Source organism: Bufo bufo, chromosome 5 (assembly GCF_905171765.1).
Source record: "Bufo bufo chromosome 5, aBufBuf1.1, whole genome shotgun sequence".
In the NCBI taxonomy this organism is placed as follows: Eukaryota; Metazoa; Chordata; class Amphibia; order Anura; family Bufonidae; genus Bufo; species Bufo bufo.
The window spans coordinates 1,660,358-1,680,873 of NC_053393.1; the positions used below are offsets into that span (position 1 = coordinate 1,660,358).

The 20,516-nt window shown below is 52.2% G+C and overlaps 2 protein-coding genes across 2 annotated transcripts; one reads left to right on the forward strand and one right to left on the reverse strand.

The window, feature by feature from the left end:
* Nucleotides 1-1,877: 1,877 nt before the first annotated feature.
* Nucleotides 1,878-16,036, reverse strand: CFAP20 (cilia and flagella associated protein 20). The gene is made up of 6 exons (XM_040432152.1): nt 15,523-16,036; nt 5,742-5,821; nt 5,303-5,414; nt 2,485-2,673; nt 2,094-2,204; nt 1,878-2,011 (listed from the first exon to the last, which is right to left on the reverse strand). Exons 1-6 carry the CDS (start codon nt 15,604-15,606, stop codon nt 2,006-2,008), a joined length of 582 nt encoding a protein of 193 aa, XP_040288086.1. The 5' UTR covers nt 15,607-16,036; the 3' UTR covers nt 1,878-2,005.
* A 77-nt stretch (nt 16,037-16,113) lies between these two features.
* On the forward strand, nt 16,114-17,730 carry LOC121001591 (repetin-like). The gene has a single exon (XM_040432749.1). It carries the CDS (start codon nt 16,114-16,116, stop codon nt 17,728-17,730), a length of 1,617 nt encoding a protein of 538 aa, XP_040288683.1.
* The last annotated feature ends 2,786 nt before the right edge of the window (nt 17,731-20,516 follow it).

Below are 20,516 nucleotides of genomic sequence, written 5' to 3' on the forward strand. Positions count from 1 at the left end.
TGGCCTTACATTGATATGGTCGTGGAGCCAGTGGTCCGGCCATTTCACCCAGGATAACTCCAGCCTGCATAATGCTTGGCCTAAATGTGCCACCATGGCCTGCAGTGTACCAGACTTCTCTCCCATCGAGCACATCTGGGACCTCATTGGTCAGCAATTGTAAAGGGAGCTGCCAGTAGCAGATCTTGATGATTTGTGTGCCCTAGTGCATTCAGCGAGGCAAAACATTCCTCAGACAGCCATTAATAACCTCACTGGTGGCAGTGCATAGATTTCTACACTTGGCACCCATACTCCATACATCCAGACGCTGTGAAAAATTTTTCTATTCACTTGCATACAATTAATGTGTCTGCCGATCCTGTGATTTCCATAATTCCACGACTTTTCCTTCTTGGTGCTGCAATTTCAATGTTGAGGAGAGTAGTAGCAGAAAGAATCAATGCAGTGCACTTCAGGGCCCCCCCATTGACCCTCCTCAGACATTGCTGCTACGACTAAGGGCCATGCTTTGGGCCAGTAACATGTCAGCGATTTGTTATCCTTGTGGAGTTGTGCATGTCTTAGGGCTCATGCACACGGCCGTTTGTTTAGTTCAGTATCCGTTACTTATACTGAACCATTCATTTCAATGGGTCAGCAAAAAAAAAACTGAAGCGTCTCCGTATGCATTCCGTATCCGTATTTCCATTCAAAGATAGAACATGTCCTATTATTGCCCGCAAATCACGTTCCGTGGCTCCATTCAAATCAATGGGTCCTCAAAAAACACGGAACACATACAGAATGTACTCTGTATGTCTTCCGCATCCGTTCTGTTTTCGCGGAACCATGAATTGGAAATTTTATGCCCAGCCAAATTTTTTCTATGTAATTATTGTTTATGCCATACAGAAGAACGGAACCACTACTGAAACGAAAAACGGATCCGTTAAAAAAACGACCCGCAAAACACAGAAAAAGCCATACGGTCGTGTGCATGAGCCCTTAAGGCTACGTTCACACTAGCGTTTTTGTTGTCCAGTATGGAGTTCCGTCCTAGGGCCTCAATACCAGAAAAAAAAAAAAGATCAGTTTTAGGCCTTATTCACACGTCCGTTGTTTCTTTCCTGATCTGTTCCGTTTTTTGCTGAACAGATCTGGACCCATTCATTTTCAATGGGTCCTGAAAAAAAACGGACAGCTCAATGTCTGATTTTTTTTCAGGACCCATTGAAAATTAATGGGTCCAGATCTGTTCAGCAAAAAACGGAACAGATCAGGAAAGAAACAACGGACGTGTGAATGGACCCTTATCCTAATGCATTCTGAATGGAGAGTAATCCGTCCAGGACGCATCAGTTCAGTCCCTCTTACGTTTTTTGGGACGGAGAAAATACCGCAGCATGCTGCAGTTCTCTCTCCGGCCAAAAATACTGAACACTTAATTTCCATTGAAGTGCATTAGTGCCGGATGACACCAGAGCGACGGATCCGGTATTTCAGTGCATTTGTCAGACTGATCCTGATCCGTCAGACAAATGCCATCAGTTTGTGTCCGGATTGCCGGATCCGGCGGGCAGTTCCAGCGACTGAACTGCCGGAATCCTCCGCCGCAAGTGTGAAAGTACCCAAGCTGCGTTTCCTGTGAAATGGACTCATTTTACCCGACTATTGTTTCCTACCACCGTGGATGCTGGAGATGCCCCTTTTTAATGCTTTGGACTCGGTTCCGGACTGGTGGGATTATTGTTCAGTCCCCGAGACCAGTGATGGGGCAGACTAGGTGCGGGTGTGCTACGGGCATGGGTCCAGTAGATGACGCCACATAATTCAGTAACAGGACCCAGCATTCACTGCTGGACCGACATGACCCCCTCACCCACACGAGGCACACGAAGACTCAAGATCATATTTATTACAAAAACAGAGGTTTTGGAAACATTTGATAACTTAGAATTTGATGCATGGTGGGAACTGCTCCATGTAGAAAACACTAACATCCTGGGAGAAGAAGGGACGGCACTCACTGCTGCAAGACACAAGAGGACAAGGGTCAGTGCACAGGACAACACGGAGGGACTATAGCAGGTAAGTACAGCGCATGCACGCACTTTTGCCTTGTTCTGCACAGGTAGGTACAGCTTAAACTCTGCAGGGAGCTCATCTTCAGAATACAGACGATCTGAGAAATAAACTCGTCGAATTCTGCAGTTTGCGTGAATCTAAAACAATAGAAAGATGTCACCACGATAAAGTGTATCACAAGAGAGCAGCGGCGGTGGCCCGGTGTGTGGGGGCGGAGTGTAAGCGGCGGTGGCCCGGTGTGTGGGGGCGGAGTGTGAGCGGCAGTGGCCCGGTGTGTGGGGGAAGGGGGGCGGTGGAGTGCAAGGGGCGGTGTGTGTGTGTGTGTGTGTGTGTGTGTGTGTTATCGTAGTGTAAACACCCAATTTACAGACCATAGACTACTGTGAACCCTCCACTGATAAGGTTCAAAAATCAAACCTGTACTCGAAGGGTTTCAATATAATTTGTGCCGTACGCCCGGCGGGTGAAGTCTGAAAGGTTAAACTGAATCTGGTTCCAGCCATCATCTAATCTCATGGGCATGGTGCAGATAAAAGGCTTCACCCGCGTCGTGCTCTGGTAGTTACTTGCCCGAAACCTCCGCCGCACATTCTTATCATCCAGCACCTGCAAAAATCAAAGTAAACACTCGAGTCACCCTGCACCGAGAGAAGACTGCCCTCCCAAGTCACCCTACACCAAGAGAAGACTGCCCTCCCTCCCTAGTCACCCTGCACCGAGAGAAGACTGCCCTCCCCCCCTAGTCACCCTGCACCGAGAGAAGACTGCCCTCCCAAGTCACCCTGCACGGAGCGAAGACTGCCCTCCCTCCCTAGTCACCCTGCACCGAGAGAAGACTGCCCTCCCTCCCTAGTCACCCTGCACCAAGAGAAGACTGCCCTCCCTCCCTAGTCACCCTGCACCGAGAGAAGACTGCCCTCCCTCCCTAGTCACCCTGCACCGAGAGAAGACTGCCCTCCCTCCCTAGTCACCCTGCACCGAGAGAAGACTGCCCTCCCTCCCTAGTCACCCTGCACCGAGAGAAGACTGCCCTCCCAAGTCACCCTGCACCAAGAGAAGACTGCCCTCCCTCCCTCCCTTGTCACCCTGCACCGAGAGAAGACTGCCCCCCCCCCCCCTAGTCACCCTGCACCGAGAGAAGACTGCCCTCCCAAGTCACCCTGCACGGAGCGAAGACTGCCCTCCCTCCCTAGTCACCCTGCACCGAGAGAAGACTGCCCTCCCTCCCTAGTCACCCTGCACCGAGAGAAGACTGCCCTCCCTCCCTAGTCACCCTGCACCGAGAGAAGACTGCCCTCCCAAGTCACCCTGCACCAAGAGAAGACTGCCCGCCCTCCCTCCCTAGTCACCCTGCACCGAGAGAAGACTGCCCTCCCTCCCTAGTCACCCTGCACCGAGAGAAGACTGCCCTCCCTCCCGAGTCACCCTGCACCAAGAGAGGACTACCCTCCATCCCGAGTCACCCTGCACCAAGAGAGGACTACCCTCCATCCCGAGTCACCCTGCACCAAGAGAGGACTACCCTCCATCCCGAGTCACCCTGCACCAAGAGAGGACTACCCTCCTTCCCGAGTCACCCTGCACCAAGAGAAGACTGCCCTCCTTCCCGAGTCACCCTACGCCGAGAGATAACCGCCCTCCCGAGTCACCCTGCACCAAGAGAAGACTGCCCTCCCTCCCTAGTCACCCTACGCCGAGAGATGACTGCCCTCCCGAGTCACCCTACGCCGAGAGATAACCGCCCTCCCGAGTCACCCTGCACTAAGAGATGACTGCCCTCCCACCCATGTCACCCTGCACTGGCAAAAAATTGTCCTCCCATCTGTTTCACCTTGCAGTACAGTACCCCATATCTAGCCCTGTCTGTCAACTTGCAGTCGGAGGAGATGATTAATCTACACCTCATTTTACCCTCCATTCCATGTCACCTTGCATTAGAGGGTCATCTACATCTTATCTCTCCTGCAGGAGGAATATATATTTACACTGCAGTACAGGATGCCATATCTACCGCCATCACCTTGGAGTCGTCTGCTCCTACTCTATGTCTTAGATCTTCCTCCTAAAAAAACACTTGCAGAGGACAGACCTCTGAAGTAGGCACCTCACGTATAAAGTCCATACACAGATAATGGAGGGCAGCGCAAACGTAGCGCTTTCGCTTCAATGTAAAGATTTCGATCAAATGTTTCGCCCAATATATTCTTTATCAAGCAGGTGCAGCCCTCTACTTTATATGTTCACCCGTCACCGAGGAGAAGACGACTCCACGTCACAGATCGCCCTCCTGTCTGTGGGCGAACACTCCACGTCTTATGTCACCCAGCAGAGGGCGGAGAAGACTCCACGTCACAGATCTCCCTCCTGTCTGCGGTATGTCACCCAGCAGAGGGCGGAGAAGCCTCCATGTCACAGATCGCCCTCCTATCACTGTCACCCATCAGAGGGAGGAGAAGCCTCCACGTCACAGATCTCCCTCCTGTCTGTGGGCGAACACTCCACATCCTATGTCACCCAGCAGAGGGAGGAGAAGCCTCCACGTCACAGATCTCCCTCCTGTCTGTGGGCGAACACTCCACATCCTATGTCACCCAGCAGAGGGAGGAGAAGACTCCACGTCACAGATCTCCCTCCTGTCTGTGGGCGAACACTCCACATCCTATGTCACCCAGCAGAGGGCGGAGAAGCCTCCATGTCACAGATCTCCCTCCTATCACTGTCATCCAGCAGAGGGAGGAGAAGCCTCCACGTCACAGATCTCCCTCCTGTCTGCGGTATGTCACCCATCAGAGGGAGGAGAAGCCTCCACGTCACAGATCTCCCTCCTGTCTGCGGTATGTCACCCAGCAGAGGGCGGAGAAGCCTCCATGTCACAGATCGCCCTCCTATCACTGTCACCCAGCAGAGGGCGGAGAAGCCTCCATGTCACAGATCGCCCTCCTGTCTGCGGTATGTCACCCATCAGAGGGAGGAGAAGCCTCCACGTCACAGATCTCCCTCCTGTCTGCGGTATGTCACCCAGCAGAGGGAGGAGAAGCCTCCATGTCACAGATCTCCCTCCTGTCTGCGGTATGTCACCCAGCAGAGGGCGGAGAAGCCTCCATGTCACAGATCGCCCTCCTGTCTGCGGTATGTCATCCATCAGAGGGAGGAGAAGCCTCCATGTCACAGATCTCCCTCCTATCACTGTCATCCAGCAGTGGGCCAGACATGAGGACGGCACCAGGGAACTCACCTGCACTTCAAAAGTGAAGTATTTCTTGAGGTTCTTGATGATCATGACCAGGAAGGGCAACTTGATGCCCAGGGTTTTTTTGGGGTCAGCTGGGCACGTGATATATGTGGTGCTGGAACAAGGAGAAGATTAGAGCTTATATTATAATATCTGAGGTGCACCCACCACCCTGCTGTGAAAACCAACATGGCAGCAATGATGACACTGACCATTCACAGGTGACCATGTGGGGAATCTTCACCCCAAACTGCTGGTCCTCAAAGACCTAAAACTAGACCCTGAGGAATAAAACTGCCCAATGCTGATGTTGACCAGCGCTCTGCCCCTCCAGGGGTATGAGGAGCCAACGTCTCTGGCTAGACGCCTCCAACAGCGCCATAGCAGTCCACCTTGTGAGGTTCTCCCTGCAGTGACCACCGCACTGGCCACAGCCACTCACCTGACATTGGTTCCCTCCACCTCGAGCACCAGGGACTGGATGTCATTGTCTGTTATCCTCTTGATGTGACCATTCCGCACCTGCGGATATAAGAGAAGGGGTTAAAGAGAGCGGGGGAGGGTCTCATGTGGACAGCAGCCTAAACTGTGTATATAGGAGCACACAACATTAGGGCTTATACATGCAGAAAACACACAGCACATACACCCAGTGCCCCCTTTATTAAAGGGAACCTGTCACCAGTTTTATGGTGTCCTAACTAAGGGCGACATAAATAAGTGACTGATTCTCTTAGCACAATGCTGGGTCACTGTCTGTAACTGACTCGGTCAATCTGCCAACATCTTGTATTGAAAAGCTCCAGCTGATAATGATGAGTCATGAATATTCATGAGCTCTGGACTCTCCCCGCCCACCTGCTGCTGATTGACAGTTATTTTCCATATGAATCAGCAGCAGGTGGGCAGGGGAGTGGCTATAACTCTGAATTAAATATACGCTGGACTCACTGACATCACGCTGGACTCACTGACAGCACGCTGGACTCACTGACAGCACGCTGGACTCACTGACAGCACGCTGGACTCACTGACAGCACGCTGGACTCCAATCAGCTCATTAGTATGCGGAATCTTTGTGTGTATATTATGAGGTAACCGTCTGTCACACCAGTAAGTGAATACATCTAAGGCACTTTTTAGTAGTTAATGATTATAATCTAACTAATTATATACAATCAAATATCCACATGACAGGTTCCCTTTAAAGCCCCCAAACCTCTCATGGTCGGAGCCCCCTAGTACGGAGATTACACCTGTGGCCCAGTCTCCATGAGAATCCACATTAGAATAGGAAAATCCAGCGACAGGTGGTCCTGTGGATGACGACGGGGGTGAGAGGACTGCAGCAGAGTACAGCTCTGGAGCTCCAACTGTGTTTGCATGACCATGGACAGGATATAAACCAGCGAGTACAGCTCTGGAGCTCCATCCAACTTGTCCAGACACTGAACCTGCTGCCTCTGACCATGGACAGGACATAACAGCAGATTACAGCTCTGGAGCTCCAACTGAGGGTTAGGATCCTCAAGGGTGAGAAATCCAGGCAGATGCTTCTCCATCATGTAATACAAGCAGGCGCCCGATTGGCTCTGAATTTATTCTGCAGCAGGACAACGACCCCCAACATCCAGCCAATGTCATAAGAACCATCTTCAGGAGTCCTGGAAGTGATAATATGGTCCCACAGAGCTATGATCTCTCTCAACATCTGGGAGACAGAAGGATTGGAGCAAGCCTACATCTACAGGAGATCTGTGCATAGTCCTCCAAGACCTCAGGGGCCTCCTCCCTTCAAAAACTGTGCAGGTCTACTTAGAACATTAGGCCTGGCCAAAACAACTGTTTGGAACATTCTTAAAAAGAAGGAACGCACCGGTGAGCTCAGCAACACCAAAAGACCAGGAAGACCACGGAAAACAACTGTGGTGGATGAGCGAAGAATTCTTTCCCTGGTGAAGAAAACGGCCTTCACAACAGTTGGCCGGATCAAGAACATCTCCAGGAGGTAGGTGCATGTGTGTCAAAGTCAACAATCAGGAGAAGACTTCACCAGAGTGAATACAGAGGGTGCACCACAAGATGGAAACCATTGGTGAGCCTCAAAAACAGGAAGGCCAGATTAGAGTTTGCCAAACGACATCTAAAAAAGCCTTCACAGTTCTGGAACAACATCCTATGGACGGATGAGACCAAGATCAACTTGTACCAGAGTAATGGGAAGAGAAGAGTATGGAGAAGGAAAGGAGCTGCTCATGATCCTAAGCATACCACCTCATCAGTGAAGCATGGTGGTGGTAGTGTCATGGCGTGGGCATGTATGGCTGCCAATGGAACTGCTTCTCTTGTATTTATTGATGATGTGACTGCGGACAAAAGCAGCAGGATGGATTCTGAAGTGTTTCGGGCAATATTATCTGCTCATCTTCAGCCAAATGCTTCAGAACTCATTGGACGGCTCTTCACAGCGCAGATGGACAATGACCCAAAGCATACTGCAAAAGCAACCAAAGAGTCTAAGGGAAAGAAGTGGAATGTTCTGCAATGGCCGAGTCAATCACCGGACCTGAATCCGATTGAGCATTTCACCTGCTGTAGACAAAACTGAAGGGAAAATGCCCCAAGAACAAGCAGGGACTGAAGACAGTTGCAGTAGAGGCCTGGCAGAGCCTCACCAGGGATGAGACCAGCGTCTGGGGATGTCTATGCGTTCCAGACTTCAGGCTGTAATTGACTGCAAAGGATTTGTAACCAAGTATTAAAAAGTGAGAGTTTGAGTTATGATTATTATTCTGTCCCTTAACAAGTAGGAGGCACATATGGAAACTGCTGTAATTCCTGCACCGTTCACCTGATTTGGATGTAAATCCCCTCAGATTACAGCTGACAGTCTGCAGGTAAAGCACATCTTGTCCGATTAATCTCACGTCCATTGTGGTGGTGTATAGAGCCAGAAATGTTACAGGGGGCGCACACTATATACAGGGGGGGCACACACACTATATACAGGGGGGGCACACACACTATATACAGGGGGGGCACACACACTATATACAGGGGGGGCACACACACTATATACAGGGGGGGCACACACACACTATATACAGGGGGGGCACACACACACTATATACAGGGGGGGCACACACACACTATATACAGGGGGGGGCACACACACTATATACAGGGGGGGCACACACACTATATACAGGGGGGGCACACACTATATACAGGGGGGGCACACACACTATATACAGGGGGGGCACACACACTATATACAGGGGGGGCACACACACTATATACAGGGGGGGCACACACACTATATACAGGGGGGGCACACACACTATATACAGGGGGGGCACACACACTATATACAGGGGGGGCACACACACTATATACAGGGGGGGCACACACACTATATACAGGGGGGGCACACACACTATATACGGGGGGGCGCACACACACTATATACAGGGGGGGCACACACACTATATACAGGGGGGGCACACACACTATATACAGGGGGGGCACACACACTATATACAGGGGGGGCGCACACACACTATATACAGGGGGGGCACACACACTATATACAGGGGGCACACACACTATATACAGGGGGCGCACACACACTATATACAGGGGGGGCACACACACTATATACAGGGGGGGCACACACACACTATATACAGGGGGGGCACACACACTATATACAGGGGGGGCACACACACTATATACAGGGGGGGCACACACACTATATACAGGGGGGGCACACACACTATATACAGGGGGGGCACACACACTATATACAGGGGGGGGCACACACACTATATACAGGGGGGGGCACACACACTATATACAGGGGGGGCACACACACTATATACAGGGGGGGCACACACACTATATACAGGGGGGCACACACACTATATACAGGGGGGGCACACACACTATATACAGGGGGGGCACACACACTATATACAGGGGGGGCACACACACTATATACAGGGGGGGCACACACACTATATACAGGGGGGGCACACACACTATATACAGGGGGGGCACACACACTATATACAGGGGGGGCACACACACTATATACAGGGGGGGCACACACACTATATACAGGGGGGGCACACACACTATATACAGGGGGGGCACACACACTATATACAGGGGGGGCACACACACTATATACAGGGGGGGCACACACACTATATACGGGGGGGGCACACACACTATATACAGGGGGGGCACACACACTATATACAGGGGGGGCACACACACTATATACAGGGGGGGCACACACACTATATACAGGGGGGGCACACACACTATATACAGGGGGGGCACACACACTATATACAGGGGGGGCACACACACTATATACAGGGGGGGCACACACACTATATACAGGGGGGGCACACACACTATATACAGGGGGGGCACACACACTATATACAGGGGGGGCACACACACTATATACAGGGGGGGCACACACACTATATACAGGGGGGGCACACACACTATATACAGGGGGGGCACACACACTATATACAGGGGGGGCACACACACTATATACAGGGGGGGCACACACACTATATACAGGGGGGGCACACACACTATATACAGGGGGGGCACACACACTATATACAGGGGGGGCACACACACTATATACAGGGGGGGCACACACACTATATACAGGGGGGGCACACACACTATATACAGGGGGGGCACACACACTATATACAGGGGGGGCACACACACTATATACAGGGGGGGCACACACACTATATACAGGGGGGGCACACACACTATATACAGGGGGGGCACACACACTATATACAGGGGGGGCACACACACTATATACAGGGGGGGCACACACACTATATACAGGGGGGGCACACACACTATATACAGGGGGGGCACACACACTATATACAGGGGGGGCACACACACTATATACAGGGGGGGCACACACACTATATACAGGGGGGGCACACACACTATATACAGGGGGGGCACACACACTATATACAGGGGGGGGCACACACACTATATACAGGGGGGGGCACACACACTATATACAGGGGGGGGCACACACTATATACAGGGGGGGGCACACACTATATACAGGGGGGGGCACACACACTATATACAGGGGGGGCACACACACTATATACAGGGGGGGCACACACACTATATACAGGGGGGGCACACACACTATATACAGGGGGGGCACACACACTATATACAGGGGGGGCACACACACTATATACAGGGGGGGCACACACACTATATACAGGGGGGGCACACACACTATATACAGGGGGGGCACACACACTATATACAGGGGGGGCACACACACTATATACAGGGGGGGCACACACACTATATACAGGGGGGGCACACACACTATATACAGGGGGGGGCACACACACTATATACAGGGGGGGGCACACACACTATATACAGGGGGGCACACACACTATATACAGGGGGGCACACACTATATACAGGGGGGGGCACACACTATATACAGGGGGGGCACACACACTATATACAGGGGGGGCACACACACTATATACAGGGGGGGCACACACACTATATACAGGGGGGGGCACACACACTATATACAGGGGGGCACACACACTATATACAGGGGGGGCACACACTATATACAGGGGGGGCACACACACTATATACAGGGGGGGCACACACACTATATACAGGGGGGCACACACTATATACAGGGGGGGCACACACTATATACAGGGGGGGCACACACACTATATACAGGGGGGGCACACACACTATATACAGGGGGGGCACACACACTATATACAGGGGGGGCACACACTATATACAGGGGGGGCACACACACTATATACAGGGGGGGCACACACTATATACAGGGGGGGCGCACACACTATATACAGGGGGGGCACACACACTATATACAGGGGGGGCACACACACTATATACAGGGGGGGCACACACTATATACAGGGGGGGCACACACTATATACAGGGGGGGCACACACACTATATACAGGGGGGGCACACACTATATACAGGGGGGGCACACACTATATACAGGGGGGGCACACACTATATACAGGGGGGGCACACACTATATACAGGGGGGGGGGCACACACTATATACAGGGGGGGCACACACTATATACAGGGGGGGCACACACACTATATACAGGGGGGGCACACACACTATATACAGGGGGGGCACACACTATATACAGGGGGGGCACACACACTATATACAGGGGGGGCACACACACTATATACAGGGGGGGCACACACACTATATACAGGGGGGGGCACACACACTATATACAGGGGGGGCACACACACTATATACAGGGGGGCACACACACTATATACAGGGGGGCACACACACTATATACAGGGGGGCACACACACTATATACAGGGGGGCACACACACTATATACAGGGGGGCACACACACTATATACAGGGGGGCACACTATATACAGGGGGGCACACACACTATATACAGGGGGGCACACACTATATACAGGGGGGCACACACACTATATACAGGGGGGCACACACTATATACAGGGGGGGCACACACACTATATACAGGGGGGCACACTATATACAGGGGGGCACACACACTATATACAGGGGGGCACACACACTATATACAGGGGGGCACACACACTATATACAGGGGGGGCACACACACTATATACAGGGGGGGCACACACACTATATACAGGGGGGGCACACACACTATATACAGGGGGGGCACACACACTATATACAGGGGGGGCACACACACTATATACAGGGGGGGCACACACACTATATACAGGGGGGGCACACACACTATATACAGGGGGGGCACACACACTATATACAGGGGGGGCACACACACTATATACAGGGGGGGCACACACACTATATACAGGGGGGGCACACACACTATATACAGGGGGGGGCACACACACTATATACAGGGGGGGCACACACACTATATACAGGGGGGCACACACACACTATATACAGGGGGGGCACACACACTATATACAGGGGGGCACACACACTATATACAGGGGGGCACACACACTATATACAGGGGGGCACACACTATATACAGGGGGGCACACACACTATATACAGGGGGGCACACACACTATATACAGGGGGGCACACACTATATACAGGGGGGCACACACTATATACAGGGGGGCACACACTATATACAGGGGGGCACACACACTATATACAGGGGGGCACACACTATATACAGGGGGGCACACACTATATACAGGGGGGCACACACTATATACAGGGGGGCACACACTATATACAGGGGGGCACACACTATATACAGGGGGGCACACACTATATACAGGGGGGCACACACACTATATACAGGGGGGCACACACACTATATACAGGGGGGCACACACACTATATACAGGGGGGCACACACACTATATACAGGGGGGGCACACACACTATATACAGGGGGGCACACACTATATACAGGGGGGCACACACACTATATACAGGGGGGCACACACTATATACAGGGGGGCACACACACACTATATACAGGGGGGCACACACTATATACAGGGGGGGCACACACACTATATACAGGGGGGGCACACACACACTATATACAGGGGGGCACACACACATTATATACAGGGGGGGCACACACTATATACAGGGGGGCACACACACTATATACAGGGGGGCACACACACTATATACAGGGGGGGGCACACACTATATACAGGGGGGGCACACACTATATACAGGGGGGGCACACACTATATACAGGGGGGGCACACACACTATATACAGGGGGGGCACACACACTATATACAGGGGGGGCACACACACTATATACAGGGGGGGCACACACACTATATACAGGGGGGGCACACACACTATATACAGGGGGGGCACACACACTATATACAGGGGGGGCACACACACTATATACAGGGGGGGCACACACACTATATACAGGGGGGGGCACACACACTATATACAGGGGGGGCACACACACTATATACAGGGGGGGCACACACACTATATACAGGGGGGGCACACACACTATATACAGGGGGGGCACACACACTATATACAGGGGGGGCACACACACTATATACAGGGGGGGCACACACACTATATACAGGGGGGGCACACACACTATATACAGGGGGGGCACACACACTATATACAGGGGGGGCACACACACTATATACAGGGGGGGCACACACACTATATACAGGGGGGGCACACACACTATATACAGGGGGGGGCACACACACTATATACAGGGGGGGGCACACACTATATACAGGGGGGCACACACTATATACGGGGGGGCACACACACTATATACAGGGGGGCACACACACTATATACAGGGGGGCACACACACTATATACAGGGGGGGGCACACACTATATACAGGGGGGCACACACACTATATACAGGGGGGGCACACACACTATATACAGGGGGGGCACACACACTATATACAGGGGGGGCACACACACTATATACAGGGGGGGCACACACACTATATACAGGGGGGGCACACACACTATATACAGGGGGGCACACACACTATATACAGGGGGGCACACACACTATATACAGGGGGGGCACACACACTATATACAGGGGGGGGCACACACTATATACAGGGGGGCACACACACTATATACGGGGGGGCACACACACTATATACAGGGGGGCACACACACTATATACAGGGGGGGCACACACACTATATACAGGGGGGCACACACACTATATACAGGGGGGGCACACACTATATACAGGGGGGCACACACACTATATACAGGGGGGGCACACACACTATATACAGGGGGGGCACACACACTATATACAGGGGGGGCACACACACTATATACAGGGGGGGCACACACACTATATACAGGGGGGGCACACACACTATATACAGGGGGGGCACACACACTATATACAGGGGGGCACACACTATATACAGGGGGGCACACACACACTATATACAGGGGGGGCACACACTATATACAGGGGGGGCACACACTATATACAGGGGGGGCACACACTATATACAGGGGGGGCACACACTATATACAGGGGGGGCACACACTATATACAGGGGGGCACACACTATATACAGGGGGGCACACACTATATACAGGGGGGGCACACACTATATACAGGGGGGGCACACACACTATATACAGGGGGGGCACACACACTATATACAGGGGGGGCACACACTATATACAGGGGGGGCACACACACTATATACAGGGGGGGGCACACACTATATACAGGGGGGGCACACACTATATACAGGGGGGGCACACACTATATACAGGGGGGGCACACACACTATATACAGGGGGGGCACACACACTATATACAGGGGGGGCACACACACTATATACAGGGGGGGCACACACACTATATACAGGGGGGGCACACACACTATATACAGGGGGGGCACACACACACTATATACAGGGGGGGCACACACACTATATACAGGGGGGGCACACACACTATATACAGGGGGGGCACACACACTATATACAGGGGGGGCACACACACTATATACAGGGGGGGCACACACACTATATACGGGGGGGCACACACACTATATACAGGGGGGCACACACTATATACAGGGGGGGCACACACACTATATACAGGGGGGGCACACACACTATATACAGGGGGGCACACACACTATATACAGGGGGGCACACACACTATATACAGGGGGGGCACACACACTATATACAGGGGGGCACACACACTATATACAGGGGGGCACACACACTATATACAGGGGGGGCACACACACTATATACAGGGGGGGGCACACACACTATATACAGGGGGGGCACACACACACACACACACACATTATATACAGGGGGCACACACACACACACATTATATACAGGGGGGGGGCACACATTATATACAGGGGGGGGCACACATTATATACAGGGGGGGGGCACACATTATATACAGGGGGGGGGCACACATTATATACAGGGGGGGGCACACATTATATACAGGGGGGGGGCACACATTATATACAGGGGGGGGGCACACATTATATACAGGGGGGGGGGGCACACATTATATACAGGGGGGGGGGCACACCCTCCCTCTCCCCCCCGGGCGGCGCTCACCTTCTTGTCCCAGATCTGGAGCGGCTTGCTGCCGATGCTGTACAGGATGGACAGGAAGCCGGACTGGAAGGTGTTCTTGAACATGGTGTCTGCTCCGCTCTGCGCCTTTCTCCTCCGCAGCCGCGTTGCTATAACACGTCACTAGGCCGCGGTTGCCGGGGTGACGCCTCCTCCCTCCCCTCCCCTCCCGTCGCCATGACAGCTGGCCCCGCCCCCGCCGCGCTTCTGTTTATAAGTACACAGTTCCGTCTCCTGGACACCGCCTGAGCTTGCAGACCGGAAAAGGCGGGGCCAGGAAGTGGTGCGGCCGCCATGTTACCTGAGGGCGATCCCTACTCAACAAGCGCAGGACGCCCAGTTACCCTCTGACAGCGGTCCTCAGGCTGCCTCTGCCCTATACACAAATACAATGCCGGGATCCGTCAACAGCAAGGGCAAATTCACACGCTGCAGGGGTTAACCTGAAGTGATCTACACTGGAAAACTACTACCCCTAACTGGAGATCAGACAGGAGCAATCACCAGCAGAGATCACATATGATCAATCGCCAGCAGAGATCAGACAGAAGCAATCAGCAGCGGAGATCAGACATGAGTAACCATCATCAGAGATCAGACAGGAGCAATCACCAGCAGAGATCAGACATGAGTAACCACCAGCAGAGATCAGACATGAGTAACCATCATCAGAGATCAGACATGAGCAATCACCAGCAGAGATCAGACATGAGTAACCATCATCAGAGATCAGACAGGAGCAATCACCAGCAGAGATCAGACATGAGTAACCATCAGCGGAGATCAGACATGAGTAACCATCATCAGAGATCAGTAAGAAGTAATCACCAGGGGAGATCAGACATGAGCAATCATCATCAGAGATCAGACAGGAGTAATCACCAGCAGAGATCAGACAGGAGTAATCACCAGCAGAGATCAGACAGGAGTAATCACCAGCAGAGATCAGACAGGAGTAATCACCAGCAGAGATCAGACAGAAGTAATCACCAGCAGAGATCAGACAGGAGTAATCACCAGCAGAGATCAGACAGGAGTAATCACCAGCAGAGATCAGACAGAAGTAATCACCAGCAGAGATCAGACAGGAGTAATCACCAGCAGAGATCAGACAGGAGTAATCACCAGCAGAGATCAGACAGGAGTAATCACCAGCAGAGATCAGACAGGAGTAATCACCAGCAGAGATCAGACATGAGTAACCATCAGCGGAGATCAGACATGAGTAACCATCATCAGAGATCAGACATGAGTAACCATCATCAGAGATCAGACAGGAGCAATCACCAGCAGAGATCAGACATGAGTAACCATCAGCGGAGATCAGACATTAGTAATCACCAGCAGAGATCAGACATGAGTAACCATCATCAGAGATCAGACATGAGCAATCACCAGCAGAGATCAGACATGAGTAACCATCAGCTAAGATCAGACATGAGTAATCACCAGCAGAGATCAGACATGAGTAACCATCATCAGAGATCAGACAGGAGCAATCACCAGCAGAGATCAGACAGGAGCAATCACCAGCAGAGATCAGACATTAGTAATCACCAGCAGAGATCAGACATGAGTAACCATCATCAGAGATCAGACATGAGCAATCACCAGCAGAGATCAGACATGAGTAACCATCAGCTAAGATCAGACATGAGTAATCACCAGCAGAGATCAGACATGAGTAACCATCATCAGAGATCAGACAGGAGCAATCACCAGCAGAGATCAGACAGGAGCAATCACCAGCAGAGATCAGACATGAGTAACCATCAGCGGAGATCAGACATGAGTAACCATCAGCGGAGATCAGACATGAGTAACCATCATCAGAGATCAGTAAGAAGTAATCACCAGGGGAGATCAGACATGAGCAATCATCATCAGAGATCAGACAGGAGTAATCACCAGCAGAGATCAGACAGGAGTAATCACCAGCAGAGATCAGACAGGAGTAATCACCAGCAGAGATCAGACAGAAGTAATCACCAGCAGAGATCAGACAGAAGTAATCACCAGCAGAGATCAGACAGGAGTAATCACCAGCAGAGATCAGACAGGAGTAATCACCAGCAGAGATCAGACAGGAGTAATCACCAGCAGAGATCAGACAGGAGTAATCACCAGCAGAGATCAGACAGGAGTAATCACCAGCAGAGATCAGACAGGAGTAATCACCAGCAGACATGAGATGGGACTAATCAAGTGGGATCAGTCAGGAATAATCTCCAGTAGAAATCAGACAGGAAACGTTCATGCATAGAAAAATATCAAATATCCCCCTCGTACCTCTTGTATCCCCCCTCCTACCTCTTGTATCCCCCCTCGTACCTCTTGTTTCCCCCCTCGTACTTCTTGTTTCCCCCCTCGTACCTCTTGTATCCCCCCTCCTACCTCTTGTATCCCCCCTCGTACCTCTTGTATCCCCCTCCTACCTCTTGTATCCCCCTCCTACCTCTTGTATCCCCCCCTCGAACCTCTTGTATCCCCCCCTCGTACCTCTTGTATCCCCCCTCCTACCTCTTGTATCCCCCCTCCTACCTCTTGTATCCCCCCCTCGAACCTCTTGTATCCCCCCTACCTCTTGTATCCCCCCTCCTACCTCTTGTATCCCCCTCCTACCTCTTGTATCCCCCCTCGTACCTCTTGTATCCCCCCTCGTACCTCTTGTATCCCCCTCCTACCTCTTGTATCCCCCCTCGTACCTCTTGTATCCCCCTCCTACCTCTTGTATCCCCCCCTCGTACCTCTTGTATCCCCCCCTCGTACCTCTTGTATCCCCCCCTCGTACCTCTTGTATCCCCCTCCTACCTCTTGAATCCCCCCTCCTACCTCTTGTATCCCCCTCCTACCTCTTGTATCCCCCTCCTACCTCTTGTATCCCCCCCTCGAACCTCTTGTATCCCCCCCTCGTACCTCTTGTATCCCCCTCCTACCTCTTGAATCCCCCCTCCTACCTCTTGTATCCCCCTCCTACCTCTTGTATCCCCCTCCTACCTCTTGTATCCCCCCCTCGAACCTCTTGTATCCCCCCCTCCTACCTCTTGTATCCCCCCTCCTACCTCTTGTATCCCCCCTCCTACCTCTTGTATCCCCCCTCCTACCTCTTGTATCCCCCCCTCGAACCTCTTGTATCCCCCTCCTACCTCTTGTATCCCCCCCTCGTACCTCTTGTATCCCCCTCCTACCTCTTGTATCCCCCCTCGTACCTCTTGTATCCCCCTCCTACCTCTTGTATCCCCCCCTCGTACCTCTTGTATCCCCCCTCGTACCTCTTGTATCCCCCCCTCGTACCTCTTGTATCCCCCCCTCGTACCTCTTGTATCCCCCCCTCGTACCTCTTGTATCCCCCCTCGTACCTCTTGTATCCCCCCCTCCTACCTCTTGTATCCCCCCTCCTGCCTCTTGTATCCCCCCTCGTGCCTCTTGTATCCCCCCCTCCTACCTCTTGTATCCCCCCCTCCTACCTCTTGTATCCCCCCTCCTACCTCTTGTATCCCCCCTCCTACCTCTTGAATCCCCCCTCCTACCTCTTGAATCCCCCTCCTACCTCTTGTATCCCCCTCCTACCTCTTGTATCCCCCCCTCGTACCTCTTGTATCCCCCCCTCGTACCTCTTGTATCCCCCCCTCGTACCTCTTGTATCCCCCCTCGTACCTCTTGTATCCCCCCCTCCTACCTCTTGTATCCCCCCTCCTACCTCTTGAATCCCCCCTCCTACCTCTTGAATCCCCCCTCCTACCTCTTGTATCCCCCTCCTACCTCTTGAATCCCCCCTCCTACCTCTTGAATCCCCCCTCCTACCTCTTGAATCCCCCCCTCGTACCTCTGTTACTGTAGGATACCACCTGTGTCTCGGTCAGACATTTTGTATTTCTGTCTTAACCCTTTAATAGTATAGGCATTTTTGCACACCCGGATACCTATAATGTGTTTATTTATTTATTTCGTTTTGGGGGAAGGGGGGGGGGGGATTTGAATTTTTACACTTTTTTTTTTTTATACACTGCTCCAAACAATAAAGGGAACACTTAAACAACACGATGTAACTCCAAGTCAATCACACTTCTGTGAAATCAAACTGTCCACTTAGGAAGCAACACTGAGTGACAATCAGTCTCACATGCTGTTGTGCAAATGGGATAGACAACAGGTGGAAATTATAGGCAATTAGCAAGACACCCCCAATAAAGGAGTGGTTCTGCAGGTGGTGACCACAGACCACTTCTCAGTTCCTATGCTTCCTGGCTGATGTTTTGGTCACTTTTGAATGCTGGCGGTGCTTTCACTCTAGTGGTAGCATGAGACGGAGTCTACAACCCACACAAGTGGCTCAGGTAGTGCAGCTTATCCAGGATGGCACATCAATGCGAGCTGTGGCAAGAAGGTTTGCTGTGTCTGTCAGCGTAGTGTCCAGAGCATGGAGGCGCTACCAGGAGACAGGGCAATACATCAGGAGACGTGGAGGAGGCCATAGGAGGGCAACAACCCAGCAGCAGGACCGCTACCTCCGCCTTTGTGCAAGGAGGAACAGGAGGAGCACTGCCAGAGCCCTGCAAAATGACCTCCAGCAGGCCACAAATGTGCATGTGTCTGTTCAAATGGTCAGAAACAGACTCCATGAGGGTGATATGAGGGCCCGACGTCCACAGGTGGGGGTTGTGCTTACAGCCCAACACCGTGCAGGACGTTTGGCATTTGCCAGAGAACACCAAGATTGGCAAATTCGCCACTGGCGCCCTGTGCTCTTCACAGATGAAAGCAGGTTCACACTAAGCACATGTGACAGACGTGACAGAGTCTGGAGACGCCGTGGAGAACGTTCTGCTGCCTGCAACATCCTCCAGCATGACCGGTTTGGCAGTGGGTCAGTAATGGTGTGGGTTGGCATTTCTTTGGAGGGCCGCACAGCCCTCCATGTGCTCGCCAGAGGTAGCCTGACTGCCATTAGTTACCGAGATGAGATCCTCAGACCC